This window comes from Pollachius pollachius, assembly GCF_949987615.1.
Source record: "Pollachius pollachius genome assembly, chromosome: 4".
In the NCBI taxonomy this organism is placed as follows: domain Eukaryota; kingdom Metazoa; phylum Chordata; class Actinopteri; order Gadiformes; family Gadidae; genus Pollachius; species Pollachius pollachius.
In genome coordinates this window covers 22,653,187-22,670,315 of record NC_136937.1, presented here as the reverse complement: position 1 = coordinate 22,670,315, position 17,129 = coordinate 22,653,187, and the positions used below count along the sequence as shown (strand labels likewise).

Sequence of the window (17,129 nt, the reverse complement as noted above, 5' to 3'; positions counted from 1 at the left end):
GCTGTTCAAATATTGCGAGACAAAAAAGGATTTCCATGTTTTTATAACCCATTCACCACCGCCTGTGATGCCAGTACCCCAGTAGACACCAACCGATGGCACTGTTGACACCCTCGATGCTGTAAACCCCCCTACACATGATATACTGATACTATACATGGTTTTAATGAAGTGACAAGCAACAGATAGACATTTTTTATTCCGTCCATTTCCATTGTAAAATAATGTCCCATTGATACATTCGATCCAACATGGCAGCTTGAAGGAGCTTTTTTCAATATGAACAGAACAAACACATTTTGTATCACTATCTTCTTCTGCAGTTATAACTAAATAGAAAAATATGAATCAAACAAAACACATTTTCATATTTAACAGAAAGACAGAGCAAACTCTACATTTTAAAGTTTGGATTCAGCAGAAGAAGAGACCAGCTGGGATAGATTCACATTGTTGCTCCTCGTTGAACCAAAAACACAGAATTCCTGAATGTACCACAGATTAACATATTAACACCAGGGTATAATTGATTTTTTTTTAACATTTAACAATTTAAAATTTTCTCTCTCTCATCGAACAGTGTGATTCTGAACATCCCACATATGGGCAGATGTCCTGTTTTATGGGAAAAAGGAACGACATTCTCAAACAAGATAATCTTGTTTCCAAACCTATATTACCCAAATCTTGTAGCACCTCAGGAACTGAAAGGTGGCAGTATGGCACAATGGCACAAAAAAACTACAAATAAATCAGAAATGTTTTATTTTCTCCAAATTATCACAAACTAAATAAATACATACTTATTTGATTGCATAGTACAGGTATTTGGTTTTATCCCCATTCAATAATAACTAGTTTGTAATAAACTATTTAAGAATTTAAGAATATATTGAGTCATTTTTTTACTAAAACTACACCAGGTTAGTCTCCCTGTATCAGTGTGGGTTTGTGCACATCAGTAAGCACAAGCGCACGTACACACACACACACACACACACACAAACACACAGACACACAAAAACACACACCCATGGTCAACATACAGCTATACGTTGCTGATGTCCTCCAGTGAGCGTCCATTCCCCACGGCCCCGCCCTCCTCTACGGGCAGGGAGAAGCGGAGGTGCCGGCTCCTCTCCCAGCCGCGACGGATGCGTGTGAGTGGCGCCGCCAGGCAGGGCAGGCCGAGGGCCAGCCGGCTGCACAGTACGGCCAGGGGCAGGGCCAGCGCCACCATGAAGGTGGGCGGCAGGCAGAGGCGGTACTGCCCCGGGTCGAAGGCCCGGTCCCAGCCAAAGAGCAGCGTGTGGAGGGTGGCCATGGTCAGAGCCGCCAGGCCGAGCCCCGACTGGGGAGGTGAGGAGAGGAGGTATCAGAATCAGAGTTGCTTTTATTACATCTTATTGTACAACTACACAAGAGTTCAATTCTTAGGCTTGGTTCCTCAACAGCCACTTAGCAGCAACAATACAAGATAAGTAAATAAGTAAAAACATAAGTAGCAGAAGTGGTAGTGGTACCAGCCAAGGATGATTGTAGTGCAAAAATGTTGTGCAAATTACAGAAATATATATTTAAATAATCTGTTTTTGTTGTGTGTGTGTTGTTGGTTTGGGGGTAGGGATAGAGGAGAGGGTAGAGAGAGGAGAGGACGTAGGGTGGAGATAGGAGAGAGAGAGAGAGGTGCAGGAGGAAGTAGAGGGCAGAGAGGTGAGGGAGGAGATCGAGGGGAGAGTGAAGGGCGAGAAGGTGAGATGGAGACTGAGAGGAGGAGGGAGGGTAGAGTTAAGGGGACGAGAGGAGAGGAAAAAAGGAACTTGGAAGGCAAGGAAATCCGGGAGAGGAAGAGGAGAAGCAGGCAAGAAGGAAATGAGGTGGGAGGAAGAGGAGATGTCAGGATGAGCAGAGAGAAGATGTGTTTGAGGAAGAGGAGATGGGAGTGGAAAAGGTGACATAAGAGGGGCAGAGGGGAGGGAGAGGAGTGTCTGCAAGTAAAATAAATGTATGCAGGTCTCCATCCAATACTGTTATTCGAATATTAGTATTTGGTTCATCACCATTATACAACTGTAAATTAAATAGAAGGCCCAACGAGATGACAGATTTAAAAGAGCACCAGTCCAACCTCAAAGAAGGAAGTTATAGATAAATTACCTCTATATTTTGCATAGCATTCAGTTTAGTTTTCCTTGATTGGAAGACAAGTCAGTTTTAAAAGGTGTTCTCTATTAGAAGTGTTTTTACTTTATGTACCCAGCAAAGAGGTATTCATCAATATGATATTTAACCCTTGCTCCACTGCATAAGTTAAGAGTTTAACAACTGGTATTACAGCTCTGTGCTTGAACAGTTCTGCTTCAAGCCATCGATAAACCAAGTCTTCCAACTCCCCCAAGAGTAAACATTTCCACTCAGGTTTTTCAATCTGATTTGATTCTGCCAAAACTAAAAAATATCTTCAGACAGTGTGTTTTTTCACAATTTATTTGTTACCATTCGTAGTGTTGATCAGCAGAGAAATAGTTTGCCAAAGACGTTGACGTCGCTTATGGCGCGTTTCCACTGGAGGGTGCGGATCCACCCCTTGCTAAACGGCCTAGAAAGCATGTCTGAATGTCTAATCAAGTGCTACAGCCCAGGCCCACGTTCACACACGTTTCTGTTATTAGAGAAGCATCTTAAAAAGGGCGAAGGGGAGGGGGAGCTTTCTGAGAAAACTTTCTACCAGAGTAAGCGTGTTCTTTATTACCCTACGAAGTGATGACATGTACCAACATCATCCACACCTGTTTGTTGTGTCTTTATACCCGAGATTGCATTGTAAGAGAAAAATAAGCTTTGTTACACGCTGTACAGCAACTCAATAAACATAACTCAGTAGCAAAGAGCTGTGTACAATTAGTGGTAATTTTATCATCACTGATTGAATGCATAGGGTTTGGCTCTTTGGACTTACTTTGTAATCGAGGTCTTGTGTTTATATCTTTGGGAGGAGAGACGCTGCATGGACGCCCTGGTCGTCAGATTGAACTGTACTGATGTTTTTCAGTACCGGAATACATCACCAGTGTTTTATGAAAGGCTATGTCTGTGTGTGTGTGTGTGTGTGTGTGTGTGTGTGTGTGTGTGTGTGTGTGTGTGTGTGTGTGTGTGTGTGTGTGTGTGTGTGTGTGTGTGTGTGTGTGTGTGTGTGTGTGTGTGTGTGTGTGTGCGTGCGTGCGTGTGTGTGCGTGCGTGCGTGCGTGCGTGTTTCCTTCTATGTCAAAAAAAATCCATCATGACTATTAGTCGACTTAGTTGTCATACACCGTTAAGGAAATTTCAGGCACAATTTTCACAAATCTTAACCGTTGATATGTTTTGTTTGTTTCTACATTTAATTCTTGTTTTATTTGTTATACACGGTCCAAATCTCAATGATTAGGCTTACTTATAGTTCTGTGATAGATTCCACCAATTGACACACGTCAGATTTAGCATGCACTTTTTGCATGTATGTGTTAAACCCACACCACAGCAATATTTCTACCTGCTTTTAACACTTCTAAATTACAACTTTATGTTATAGCCATTCGGCTATAACACATATAGTAAAGCAACAATTTTGAAACCTGAGACGTGTTTCGTTTAATATTGTTTAGTAAGGCTATTGTTTAAGAGAAGGCTATTTTGTAATTGGCCTATTTTGTAGATTAAACAAAGTACAGAAGCTGCTCTTGAGTAGCTCCTTAAATACACAACTGCAGAGCATTTAGGGCTGGGCGATATGACGATATATATCGTGTGACGATATAAAAACGTCTATCGTTTCATATGATGCTCTATCGTTTATATCGTCTTGCCGCAAATCACACTCTATACGGTAATATTTTTCGTCATTTGGACGACGCTTTACATTCTTCCACTAGGCACGTGAAGTAGAGATGGATTTATTGATTTGTTTCCGCGAACCAGTTCGCGTCATTCAGTTCGCCAAGAGGAGTCGTTCGCGAATCGTTCGTTCGTGAATCGTTCGTTCGTTCGTTCAGTCGAGTTTCCGGTAGAGGTGAATCGAATCATACACGGTTCTCTGAGTCAGTCAGACTCAGCCCCTCGTTCGTTAGTTAGTTAGTTCGTTCAGTCGAGTTTCCAGTTCAGTCGAGTTTCTGGTAGAATCATGGAATGAACGGCTCAGACTCAACGCCTCCCTGGTTCTCATTCTCATACGTCAACATTACAACTTTAACCAAACGCAGTGGGATGGGGGGTGTAGTTGATTATTGGATGTTTGACATATCAGCAAAATAATAGACTTGATTTAGTAATGATGGTGGGTGTCCGGGTGTTTTAGGCTCCCATAAACAGAACCCTGTGCAGCCAAAGGCTAAATCTAGCTGCCAAAATTAACACTGCCTTCAAAACGAGAGCTGGTTAATTGTGAAAAATGCATTAAACTGTCATCAGACAACGCAGTTATACGCTATTGTAATGACCTCGCCGGTGACAAACCAGGTCACTGAAAACCCGTAACCAACGGCAAAAAGCCACACTAACAACAACCGATTACCCGGGCAACCCCCCAACCCGGTCCCTTCAACGTGCAAGCCCCCACCCTCCTGTTCTCCCAAGGCCCTCCCCCAGCTGACCTGATGATTCACACCCCACACTGATTGACAAGAAGAACATCCAATGCATGCACAGAGAACAACTGGCATAACGGACAACGAAATACAATGCATCACACTCTTTGAATGTCCCAGGGTCGCTACACTATAGACTCTAGAGTTTCTGGTATAAAGGCTGGGACGAATTTCAAATGATAAATATGTACACTTTATGTTGAAAGTATACTGTCGCGATGTCCATTGAAACGAATTGCGCGGTGAGTAGTCTTCACAACGAGAGCTGGTAGGTTGTGAAAAATGTGGTATAAAGGCTGGGACAAATTTCGAATTATAAATATGTACAATGCATCCTTTAAATACGTCCATGCAACAGATGGCCAATGTGAATAATAGATAGCTCGCTCACTAAGCCCATTTGTTTTTTCCCCATTAAACCTGTTGAATTCTGTCTCTCATTGACTAAAATTCAACGAGAGCGTCCTAGACTCAGTCCTAGAACAGCATACGATTGGCTGGCTCTCGTGAGTCGTGACGTCTCTCAGTCGGTCCCTCCTCACCACTCACACAGTGAGTGAACGAACTGTCAGCGATTCAGCTACTAGTGGGTCTGGGAGGAGTCGACTCTGAGAACGAACGAGGCGAACGAGACGAACGAGGCGAACGAGAGAGAGGAACCAGTTCAGTTCGTTCGTCTTAACGATTCGTTCATTCGAACTGATTCGTTCGCGACTGAGACAACACTAACGTGAAGGCAACACAAACACACATGGAGGAGAGTGAACATGAGAATTCTGAACAGGAGAAGGACTCCGACGACCAGCCAAGACAAAGTGAGCTTGTACCTAAAAGAGGGGCTACTTCTATCGCATGGACGTGGTTTGGGTTTGAAAAGTCGGACACGGACCAGAAAAACGTACTTTGTAAAGTATGCCGCAAACCGGTCCCCACACCAGACTCAAAACACCACCAACCTATTTTACCACCTACGAAAGAATCACGACAAACAGCACGGAGAGAGTCTACGGATGAAATCCAAAAAAATACAGTCGTCGAGTGCTCAAAACAAACGCCACACCGTGCAAGAAGCTTTTGCCCGCGGCACACCATATGACAAAGATTCCCGACGATGGAAGGAGATAACGGCTGCCATTGCAATTTACATCTGCAAAGACATGGCCACAATTTACACGGTCGAGAAACAGGGGTTTCGTGAGTTGGTGCGAACACTCGACCCAAGGTACACACTGCCAAGCCGAAAATACTTCACTCGAGTCCAGTTGCCTCATTTATATCAAGAGTGTTGGGCCAAAGTAGAGGAGGAAATCCACAAGGTATTGTACTACGCTACAACAACAGATATGTGGTCGAGCCGAACGACACATCCCTATATGAGCCTGACGATACACTTTGTTCGAGACTCGACACTCTGCAGTCTGTGTTTACAGACAAGCTATTTCCCAGATGACCACACGGGAGAAATTATAGCCAGAGGTCTCAGGGAAGCTCTTGAGTCGTGGGGACTGCGTGAGGATCACCTAGTCTGTGTCACCACGGATAACGCCACAAACCAACCACTATTTTAATTTAAAAATTATATTTTATAGTTACTGTATTTTATAGAGGTGCGCACTAGGGGGTGGGAAAAATCATGACCTGATTGTTTACAAAGTCAGGGGGAGTATTCTGGATTTTAAGCTTTTAAACTGGCTTTTAAATGCTCAGAAACTCAATTGACATATTTTACCATGTATGGCTGTTACTATAAAAATTCTTATTCTTGCTGAAATATATTTTTACATTGTTTTAGACACTCACCATGTCTAGATGAAGACGATGACCAAAACATTGTAAGCGTGTCCAGTCATTCAGCCAAAGTGCAAGGATGTTGTTAGTGGCATTATCCGTGGTGACACAGACTAGGTGATCCTCACGCAGTCCCCACGACTCAAGAGCTTTTTGGTTGGTTTTAATATTTTTGAAAACCAACCAAAAAGGTGTTTTCTATTTACCTTTTTATATTTATACATTCATATTTTATTTTTTGTTGCATGCATAATTTGCACAAAGTTTCTAAATAAAAGGAGAAAAATAATCATGAGTAAGTTATCTTTATTTGTAGAGTATATAATTCAAAATGTAATACGAAATAGGCCTTTCCATGTGGTCATTTTATATAAACTATTTATTTTTCATTGAATTTACAGAAAATGTGCTATATCGTGATATATATCGTTATCGGGATATGAATGACCTATATCGGGATATGATATTTTGGTCATATCGCCCAGCCCTAAGAGCAGTGCTATGCTGCTTTAGCTTTGATATCGGGGTTCCTGCTGGGCGGTCATTACTCTGCAAATGCGGGGGAAATCAGAAATAGAATCTTGTTTCTATAATAAAGCTCATTGCTTATTTGATGCAATGTATGTACTCATCTCTCTCAGTACCATTAAGATTAAAAGAAAAACTCATGGTTGCTTCATGGTTGAATGCACTTATTGTAAGTCGCTTTGAACCAAAGCGGGAGCTAAATAAATGTTATGTATTGCAACTCCACCTATCTGGGCCAGGCAGTAAACGTTGGGGAATTAAACTATCTAGTTTCAACAACAATAAAGACTATAAAACTACAATATATACATTCATATATAAACTATAATAACAATAGAAGCCCGTGCTTATCATCACAAAAAATGCGATTACTCGACACAAACCGACGCCAAATTAGTCGAGTAATTCTGGATTTTTCCCACCACTTTTGACGACCGATCTCCTGTGTGCGTTTGATCTTACCTGCACAAAGGTGAATTCACGCCAGTTCAGGGCATCGGCCACCGAGGGCAGGGAGGCGATGGCCAGCAGGGAGAGCAGACAGAGAGCCATGATGCCCGCGGAGAGGTACAGCTCCATCCTCCACACCTCATCCTCCTGCCAGGAGTCCGCCACCCCCTCCTTCACCTGGGGAGGAGAGAGGGATGGAAGAGCAAGAGAGAGAGAAAGAGGAGAGAAGAGAGAGAAGAAAAAAATAGAAAAAGAGAGAGAGAGAGAGAGAACACAGATGTCATTAAATAAATTAGATGAATTTTTTGTATTTACAATCTACGTAAAGCATTCAATTGTTCCTCTTTCTATTCAATATATCTTTCTTCCAAACTAGCCAGTGGACACACACCCAGAGCCATAACAACAATAAGGAGAATCATGAAAACTATTTCTTGATTTCCTCATAGTTTGTCATTTCCTTCTGGGTTTTTCCTATTCCTCCTCTTTTGTTTCTCTCTCAAAACAGTGAATCATAAAATGGAGACGGACCAGAGGAAGAGACGCATGAATCACATTTTGAATTGGAAACCTAACACATACGGTCATGCAGACAAACCAATGTCTTGTTCTTTTTATTCAAGACCATATAGACTTTCAATAAGGCTATTTGTGTCCATTGTGTATTTACAACATTTACAAGTTGTAAAGACATGAATAGCCTTATTATTAGTACTTGTTCCTTTTGAAATCATTTTGAAACAACTCTGAGGTCACTCAGAGTTTCATATGCATGCTGCCCTTGAAAATTTCTTCTACCTCCATTGCCTGCATTAGCAAATTAAAGAAAATCAACGCATAAACGAGCATATCAGAAAAGCCTTACCAACTGACGTAATTTGGTAAATTAGTATTCATGGCCTCACCCACCTTGGCTTGCAACGGCACACGGGAAGACACTATTGATTTTGCGGCCAGGTGAAACAGACCCCATCTCGGCAGGTAGGAGGTAACAGCAAGGTGCAAACATTTCGGAACAAGTTCCTGCCTGTGCTATTTGTGGCGATAACAAATCAACGTTGCATCTCTTGGCCAAGAAAGAAGAGTTGAGGAAGAAATGGTTGGATTGGACATTACCACTATTTCAACATTTAGTTATGCGCATATTGAATAGGCTAAAATACTGGCACCTCTTCTTTCTATGTTCAATCAACCCCCAAGGAGCCCAGTGGTGTTGGTGTGTCTCTCTCTCTCACACACATTGACATTTGCATGTCATGACTAAGAGCCAAAATCATGTCGTTCCTCTCCGCCCACCTCCTCCACCACACTAGAACAGCATTAAACAGGAGCACCAGAGCATTTTTTTTCACCTGAACAGACTCACATGGCATTCATTGCTACTAGTGACCACCACAAAATTGAGAAAAAAAACGATGCAATGACACCTTTAAGAATAATAACAACAATACAATAACAATACAATAACAAAGACAACAACAATATGAAAGCATTCGGCAGTGTTGTTGTTGAATGATGAATGAATATTTAAATATCCACTAAAGACTTGACCCCATGTTCCCTGTGGTCCCTCGTGTCCAAGGAGTTGGGGTCAGAATAGTCAAGTAAAATTGAGAGGTTCTGGGTTTATCCCCAATGTCTGCATCCTTACCTGGACACCCTAGAGCAGTGGTTCCCAACCTTTTCTCTCCAGGGCCCCCCTAATTCACTTCTGATGGAATACACGGTTTTTGACGGTTTATCGGGTTTCATTCTGATGTAAATGCTACGGCTCCGTGGTTCCGGGAGGGGGGGGCTTGGGTAGAGATGTTGATGCTGCGCTGTCTCCACAAAGACAAAGCAGCGATATCATCATGAGCCGTTCTAACTGGAGAGAAAGTGAAACCGCAAGCTGCTGATCATGTGAGAGAAGATGATGCAGTCGCATTAAATAAAGACATTGAAATATGGTGCGATCTACGAGAGAGATGCAAAGGAACTGTCCTTAGGAGGCTTTTGTCAGGATAAGAAAACAAGTGGTCAGCAAAATAAAGAATATGGTGGTGTTTTTGCACATGTAAATAGTTAATCGCGGTTGTTTAAAAGTTTTGAGTATACCCCTCCATAGTGTAATGTAGTCCCTTTCGATTGATCCTGGAAGAAATTAAATCCTTTTTCGCCCAAAACCTCTCCAAAACTTGCTTTGATATACTGTCAGCTGACATTTTTCCATATATTTTTGTTATCGAGTCTGGTTTGTTTGCCCGAGTTCGTCATGGTAACGACGGGGAGCGTGTCTTAGCGACAGGTCTATTTTCATTCGCGGGGCATGTGAGATCTAAAATAGTTATTTCAAGCTCGGATGAACTGTTACAAACTCAGGCACGGGCGCACTGCTGCTGCATTTGCTACATTCTGAAATTGCGGCACTGCTCAGACATCAATTTGCCTCTAGCCGTCAGAGGCTTCACGCCCCCCACTTGGATCTCTCGCACACCCCCAGGGGAAGCGCGCCCCCCAGGTTGGGAACCACTGCCCTAGAGCAAAGTTATGAAGATATTAGTCTTTAGCACCTGTAACTGCAGATTTTGTATGCGTACACTGAAGTCACAAATGTGTAACAGTAAATTTGAAGTCCTATATATTTATTTTGTATGTGTACTCTAAAGTCACAAATGTGTACAGTACATTTGATGTCGTAAAAACAGTACATTTGATGTCGTAAATATTTTTTCTTGTAAACACTAAATAGGGTCTACGAGTTCACAAGTCTGTGTTACAGGTGCACAATTCCTATTCTGTGCATCACAACTTCAAAGAGTCAAGCACTTGACACTTTTGCTACAATCATTGCAGCGCAGTTGGTGCAAAACACATTCACACACCCGTGTTTCAGAATCTGAGAACATGCACAAAAGTTGTGCATTTGTAAACCCAAATGTGAACTAATGCATCAGAAGTTGCACATCTGTGAAATATTTCCTCACAAATGAAATTATATTGATCGCTATGTTCAATGAGCATTTTAATGAGCGAGCACAAGTCCATCGATACAACTGCACGAATCTGCTGCTACTAGTCTCAGCTGTTGTTTTTCTTGGGGATACTTTTGCAACACTCTATGTGGTACAAGTGTAGCAAAAGTGATTCGTATCCATATGAAGCAGAGCGTCCGTGGGCGGTACAAAATTGCAGCATTAACCAATGATAGTCGCCGGCAGGGGGTGCATTTTTCAAACTACACTGGGACCATCCAAGCAAACTCTTACTTTCTGGAGTCTTGAAAGTAGGCAAGAGGGCAACCTACACGACGGAGTTGGGTATCTTACATTATGTCAAATTAAATTACTTAGTTCAACTGAATTCCCCCCAAAGTATTGCATTAACATGCCGCAAGTGTCCCTCAATGTATTTTAATGGTCTGCTTGGATGGTTTTGCACCAACTGCGCTGCAATGATTGTAGCAAATGTGTCAATTGCATGACTATTTGAAGTTGTGATGCACAGGATATGATTTATGCACCTGTAACACAGACTTGTGAACTCGTAGACACTATTTAGTGTCTACAATGAAAAAATATTAACGACTTCAAATGTACTGTTACACATTTGTGACTTTAGAGTACACATGCAAAATAAATATTTACGACTTCAAATTTACTGTTACATTTGTGACTTTAGTGTACGCATACACAATTTACAGTTAGAGGTGCTAAAGACTTTTGCTACAATAATACTTTCATACATAGATAGCCTAACCCCTACCTGAAACCACCATAGCTCAAACCCTAACTCAGCGCTCACCCACACACGGTGCTCACCTGCTTAAAGGCGTCGTTGAGCATCTTGTATCGCGCTGAGCGCCTCATGGGCAGACACAGGCTGTAGACGGCGTGCATGGCAGCACAGGCGAAGCTGCACAGCCCCAGCTGCTTCCTGCGACCCATCCAGCGGTCCAGCCAGCCGGGGAAGCGGGCGTACTTGGTGCCCCGGGACAGCTGCAGGCCCGCGGCGAGCGAGCCGGGGGCGTACACCGAGGCCAGCATGACCAGGGCCACCGCCGGCAGCGTGGTGTTCACCGTCTCCACGGGCAGTTTGTAGAAGGCGGGGGCGCGGCCCAACGCCACGAAGGGGTGCAGCACATCGCGCAGGAAGTTGTACAGGTAGAACACCACGAAGAGGCCGAGCGTGGAGAGGACCGGGACGCGCCACGATGGGAACAGCCTCAGTGGGAGGTTCTCCAAGTCCAGGGCCTGGGCCGCCAGGAGGCCTGTGTCCACCGGAGCGAAGCCCAGTGCGCGGCACAGCCCGCCCACCACTGCCTTGGCCTCCGCGCTGTCACCGCACAGCATGACCTGGAGGACGGGGAGGAGAGGAGCACCATCAGGTTACGCCCCGGGGGGGAAGAGGACCACTGTGAGTTAACGTGAGGTCACACCCAGGGGGACGCTCCAGGTGATAGAGCAGAAGAGGGCAGAAAAAGTGAGGATCACAGACAGAATTTCTTTTAGCACATCACTCTACATGGAGCATGTGGGAAGCAGTTCTCACTCAGGCCGTTCTCGGGCATCAATTCAAATTGGAACCAAACTAAATGTCTGCGTCAAACACAATTGATACAGCGTGCAACCGAAAACATCCTCTGAATTCCGGACACGCCCGGACCTCAGACCTGGACCTCACCTGTCGGTTCCCGTCCCGTGGGCTGGTCTGGAGCGCCCAAGCCGACACGGTGTTGAACCCCTTCACCACGTGGCTCTCCGGGAACATGTCTGCCAGCTGCTCGGCATGGGATGTCCTGCAGAGGTTGACCTGGACGGCGTTGCTGACATCCACCAGCACTTTGCCCGCCAGGACCTGCCTGAGGCCTGCCAGCGTGGAGTAGTGCTCGGGGAACAGCGCTACGAACACAACACCCGCCTGGCTGGCTGCCTCCTTCTGGGACGTCACCTGAGGGGAAAACGGGGCGAGACAGTGAGGATTGGGGATTGCACAAGTCTTTACTGTAAACGTATTACTTATTATAAATGTATTTATCATAAACGTACTATCATAAACTTACTACTTATTGTATGTCGTACGTCCTGGCACTTAATGTACACACCTTTGTATGTCATACTTAGTTACAGTACTTAGTTGTGTAGCATCTTATCCGTGCTATCTCTATTGTATACAGGGAATGGGTTAACCTAGCGATTGTTAGTGCTTGGCACTTGGTTCTATGAACATCTTTTCTGTACCGACAGTTATATAGTTGTTTCTCTTCCTTCTGAAAAATGTACTTATCGGAAGTCGCTTTGGATAAAAGTGCACTAAATGCCCTAAATGTAAATGTAAATGTAAACTTGTTTCACTCTTCTTTGGGTGACATCAATTATTGTCCAATTTTAAAAAAGTTTGTGTTGTCCCGGGACCAGTGCCGGCTGGTGATCAAAAATGTTGGGCACAGTAATAGACGGGTTCCACCCCCCCCCATAAAATAAATTTAATTTAATAGATTTGATTTCCTGTACTCTGGTGCATTTTGGGGATGACCACTACTATTACCTACTATTCATTCAGATTCATAGCCTACATCCTGACTTGCAGGGCCTGGACAAGCTTACACTGCACATACAGACCTACTTTATGGCCATTCCACCAGCCATTGCTATTTGACCCATTGTTATTCTGATATTGAGACAAATCATGATCACTGTCCTATAGCATCCATTTTTTGTGAGTCTCAATGTCTACTTCAAATGCAGTTAGAAATATGGGCCAGTTGCTTCATTTTGTTTATATGCCACAGGCCGAAAGACTAAGTTAATATGTGACTTACATGCTCCTTTTAAGTATAACATTGCTTGGGGAGTCCAATTCCTCCACTGAAAAGGGTGGAAAGTGCTTACAACTCCCTGCTAGTTAGCGATCTATCTCTTCTCTACATGTAGTTGTGTTGCGCGAATGCTGCTGAGAGTAGTAGCCTATTTGATTGATTCGCTGAATTGTCCAATCATGTTGTGATAACAAAAAAGAAAAGCGATACCATTGGCCTGGGGCGCACAATGGTGCGACCCGAGGGCGAATTTTCTTGCACCAATGAAAAGCTGTCTCTGCTTGATAGATAGCAAAAAGTTAGCGTGCTTACATTGACTTCAACGTGGCCGGCGCCCCTGACTTGGAGGAGGGCTTTATTTCGAATGACCAATAACTAGCCTAGCCCAAATCATTGACGTTCAGACGCATTTAAATGGTTGCTGGCAGTGACAAGTATATCACACAAATAAACGGGGATAAACGCTATGTATTTTTGTTGATTTATTTCTTATTGATAATAGTTGATTAATAGTTGGCAGATATATTCAAGTGAATATTTCACGGAGGGGCGGTGCCCTAGCGCCCTCTATTGACCCACCGCCACTGCCCGTGACCCCTATTGCTTTGACGTTCCCTGCGGGGGCATTGGAACGTAGAACCGTCAAGTCAGAAGATTTAAGGCTTAAATTTGGATTATGCAATACATTTTCTTACGCCGTATTATGTTGATGGGTCCTGGGCTGTTGGAGTTGATACCGGAGGGGGGACACTATTCTGTGGAACTGTCAAGTCAGGAGATATAAGGCCTTACTATGGGATTTTAGATCTTTGAGTGAGTGAGTATACTAGTTAGTAAGTAAGTGAGTGAATCCATGAACAAGTGAGTAAATCAGCGAATGCCGGAGGTGAATGCTGTAGGGGAAGAGAGTGATGCAGCTACTGAGGGAGTGAGTGAAAAAAACAGTCAATTTGCAAGTTCATTAGCTTTAGAGTTAGTAAATAATGCGAGTGAGTAAATGGATGAATGAGTCAACGGACCCTTTTCACAGATCAACAGTGGTGTCACTTCCTGTTCCTGTGATTGAAAATTAGCCTGTTAATTAAGTCCATCGCAGGACTAGCATGGTCAGCGTATATGAAGTTACTAGCTATATCTACTAATACTGGCTCACTGCCACTCCTACAGTGAACAAACCCATCATTGGTATGAGCAGCATATTACGCTCGCTAATAGACCCTTTTCAAAGTAGGAAAAACACTGTGGTGGCAACAGTGTTTGTCCTACTTTCAAAAGGGCCTATTAGCGAGTGAATCTGACTGTGGGGGACTGAATGGGTAAAAGAGCGAGGGAGGGTCACGCTCACCTCTGCCTCCTCAGGGAACAGCGCCCGGGAGCGTTTAGGGCTGCGGCTGCCAACCACCACCTGATACCCGGACGCCACTAGTCGCCCGCTCAACGAGCGGGAGAAGTCGCCCGTACCCAGGACACCCACCAGGGGTGTGGCGGGGTCGGAGGTCAACGCCTCCAGCGGTCTGGAGCCCACCCCTCTGCCTCGGATCAAAGGCCTCTTCATCTCCTCACGAGGCATCACATCAGGTCTACATCAGAGCAAACCAATAAATTCAGCTTTATTGATTCAACACTGCAATACAGACGACATTGCACTTTTCGTTCTTACATAGCCAGAATTAAAATAAATAGAAATGTGAATCAGACAGTGGATGATATTGAGTCAACGATCTAGAAATTAAATCGATCAACACGTAGTTATATCAACAATAATACCGACTTGATCAGGTGTCATTTATTAAAGGTAATGACCATATTGTAGTACTGTTGGGAAACGCAATAGTCATTGTTGCATTTCCCAAGTGTTTATTTGCGGTTCAATGTTGGCACATCCTCGTAATAATGATGGTGAAGTTTCTAGTAACAAACATCTTTGCAAACCATAACAATACAGAAAACTAATGTCAATAAACTTGAGACAACCGGCAGGTCTACTGGACGGATCCCAACAGTGAGGTTCTCACGGTCGTTTTTCCCGACAATAGGCGGTTTTCATTTCAAACCAATAGAGTTGTGGTGTTGTGTGTCTCCATGAACACGTCCTACACTGATCAAAGCACTGTATTACCCGATCGTCTCCTTATTAACAACCTGGTTTTATATAACGACAATAGACATATTCCATACACTTTCTTACATATAACTTGAATCGCTCTCATGTCTCCTTTACAACTTTGTTCTGTCCTTGGCTTATCTAAACTTTACCCGCTTATTGCGTCGGATCAGCTAAAGTGCATTAGAGTCGAAATCAAAAGATAATTAGGTAAAGACTCGAGGAGCATGGCTTTAACGACCCCGACAACATCGTTGTATATAAGAACAAACCCGTTTAGTTTCCCACTCACCTTCTTTTTTACAACTCTCTCTCCTTCCTTCCATGTGACTGCGCGTCTACCACGGAGGCCCCGCCCACACTGCGGAGGCTCGTATGGAATATGGAAAGCCAAGAAGGCCATAATACGGCCCTAGAAAGGCGCGGTAAAAGGACGCCGGCCGGTTTAGCCCTTTTACCCCGCCATTCTAGGGACGTATTATGACCTTCTTGGCTTTCCATAGCCGCGCGGCGGTGTGCAAGCAGAAGCAGTGTTTGGGTTTTGTAGTTTCATGGCTGGCTGTTCTCAGTCCGTTGGTTTATCTCGACACTTGAAGGATTGTGCTGCACTCACAGCGTCTGAGAAAAAGACATTTAAAAGGAACTTCTCTTGCACATTACTTAAAAAAAAGAAGTATTGTAGAGACAATAAATATAGATAACTATTTTTTATATATATATATTGTGGCGAGCAGCACGGGAAGGACGAGACGGGAGCCCAGGTTGAACAATTATGCAGTTCCGTACACCGCACGACTACGGACTGCCTTTATTAATAACCGAACGTAACAGAAACACGGGACACCTGACCAACACACACAACACTCTCACTAATGGTCCCGATCACACTACACATCATACAACAATGGAACAACACACAATTAACACACATCATCCCGAGAAATTAGCCCCAACAACAGAACAAATAAACAAAACCCCCTTTGTCAACTGACAACCCCAATTCCCAGAATTCCCGCGGCCCCGGAACATGGCGCCCACACCCGTGGTCGCCACAATATATCTTTATATATTTTTTTTAATGTATGTTATATATATATATATATATATATATATATATATATATATATATATATATCAAATAGTTGCGTGTTGCAGGTTTGGCAAAAAAGCAAGGAAGATATTCCAAAGATTTTCTCAAATATTCTATCAAATGGGTGAAATCGTTTTTTTTGTAAAATAATATTAAGATATGATACAAAACTAGAAAATGCATTTCCTGGAGATGAGGTGAGTGAGGTTAAAAATATTTTTTAATAAAGCCACATAGATTATGACATAAAGAAACGTTAAATGGCTTAAATCAAGTGAAGAATTAGAACAAAATTTCAAAAGTCTAAATGGAGTAAACAATGTAAACATGCACACCATATAAGAAATGCAAATGGTTGAAAACAATTAAAGTGACAGCTGAATGAAAAGTGCAAAGCATTGCTAAAAATTCAGAAATGTAAAATGAATTGAAATGAAAAATCTGAAACATCAAGTGTATTGCCCTGCACTGTGTGTGTGTGTGTGTGTGTGTGTGTGTGTGTGTGTGCGTGCGTGCGTGCGTGCGTGTGTGTGTGTGTACGTGCCGGTGAGTGAAGTCATCACGCTGCTGAACGTCATCACGCTCCAGCCTCACCGTAAATCAATGAGACCAACTGGAAACGAAGCCGGTATGAAACTAAACCTAGGATTCTGAATAAAGTTGAAATGATATTGAAAATTACGTTTGGATATAATTGAAGATACAAGTGTGTAGATTTGTTCAATGGTTTAAACGGGGCTAAACGGTTGA

The 17,129-nt window shown here is 43.3% G+C and overlaps 1 protein-coding gene across 2 annotated transcripts; it reads right to left on the bottom strand.

Annotated features, from left to right (window-relative positions):
• Window positions 1-206: 206 nt before the first annotated feature.
• Window positions 207-15,608, bottom strand: LOC307075372 (metalloreductase STEAP3-like). 2 transcript variants are annotated; one of them, XM_079735948.1, is made up of 6 exons: window positions 15,582-15,608; window positions 14,531-14,765; window positions 12,051-12,317; window positions 11,189-11,722; window positions 7,401-7,565; window positions 207-1,351 (listed from the first exon to the last, which is right to left on the bottom strand). In XM_079735948.1, exons 2-6 carry the CDS (start codon window positions 14,753-14,755, stop codon window positions 1,049-1,051), a joined length of 1,494 nt encoding a protein of 497 aa, XP_079592074.1. In that variant the 5' UTR covers window positions 14,756-14,765; window positions 15,582-15,608; the 3' UTR covers window positions 207-1,048. The 2 variants fall into 2 exon arrangements, with proteins under 2 accessions (XP_079592074.1, XP_079592075.1); XM_079735949.1 differs by lacking the exon at window positions 15,582-15,608 and adding an exon at window positions 15,374-15,517.
• Between the last annotated feature and the right edge of the window lie 1,521 nt (window positions 15,609-17,129).

Bases quoted from the DNA above. Each gene is read 5' to 3' on its own strand.
- LOC307075372 (XM_079735948.1), bottom strand. From the start codon at position 14,755: ATGCCTCGTGAGGAGATGAAGAGGCCTTTGATCCGAGGCAGAGGGGTG. The intron at 11,723-12,050 runs GTGAGGTCCAGG...CCCGTCCTCCAG, and splicing joins CACGGGACGGGAACCGACAG to GTCATGCTGTGCGGTGACAG. The intron at 7,566-11,188 runs GTGAGCACCGTG...TCTCCTCCCCAG, and splicing joins TCAACGACGCCTTTAAGCAG to GTGAAGGAGGGGGTGGCGGA.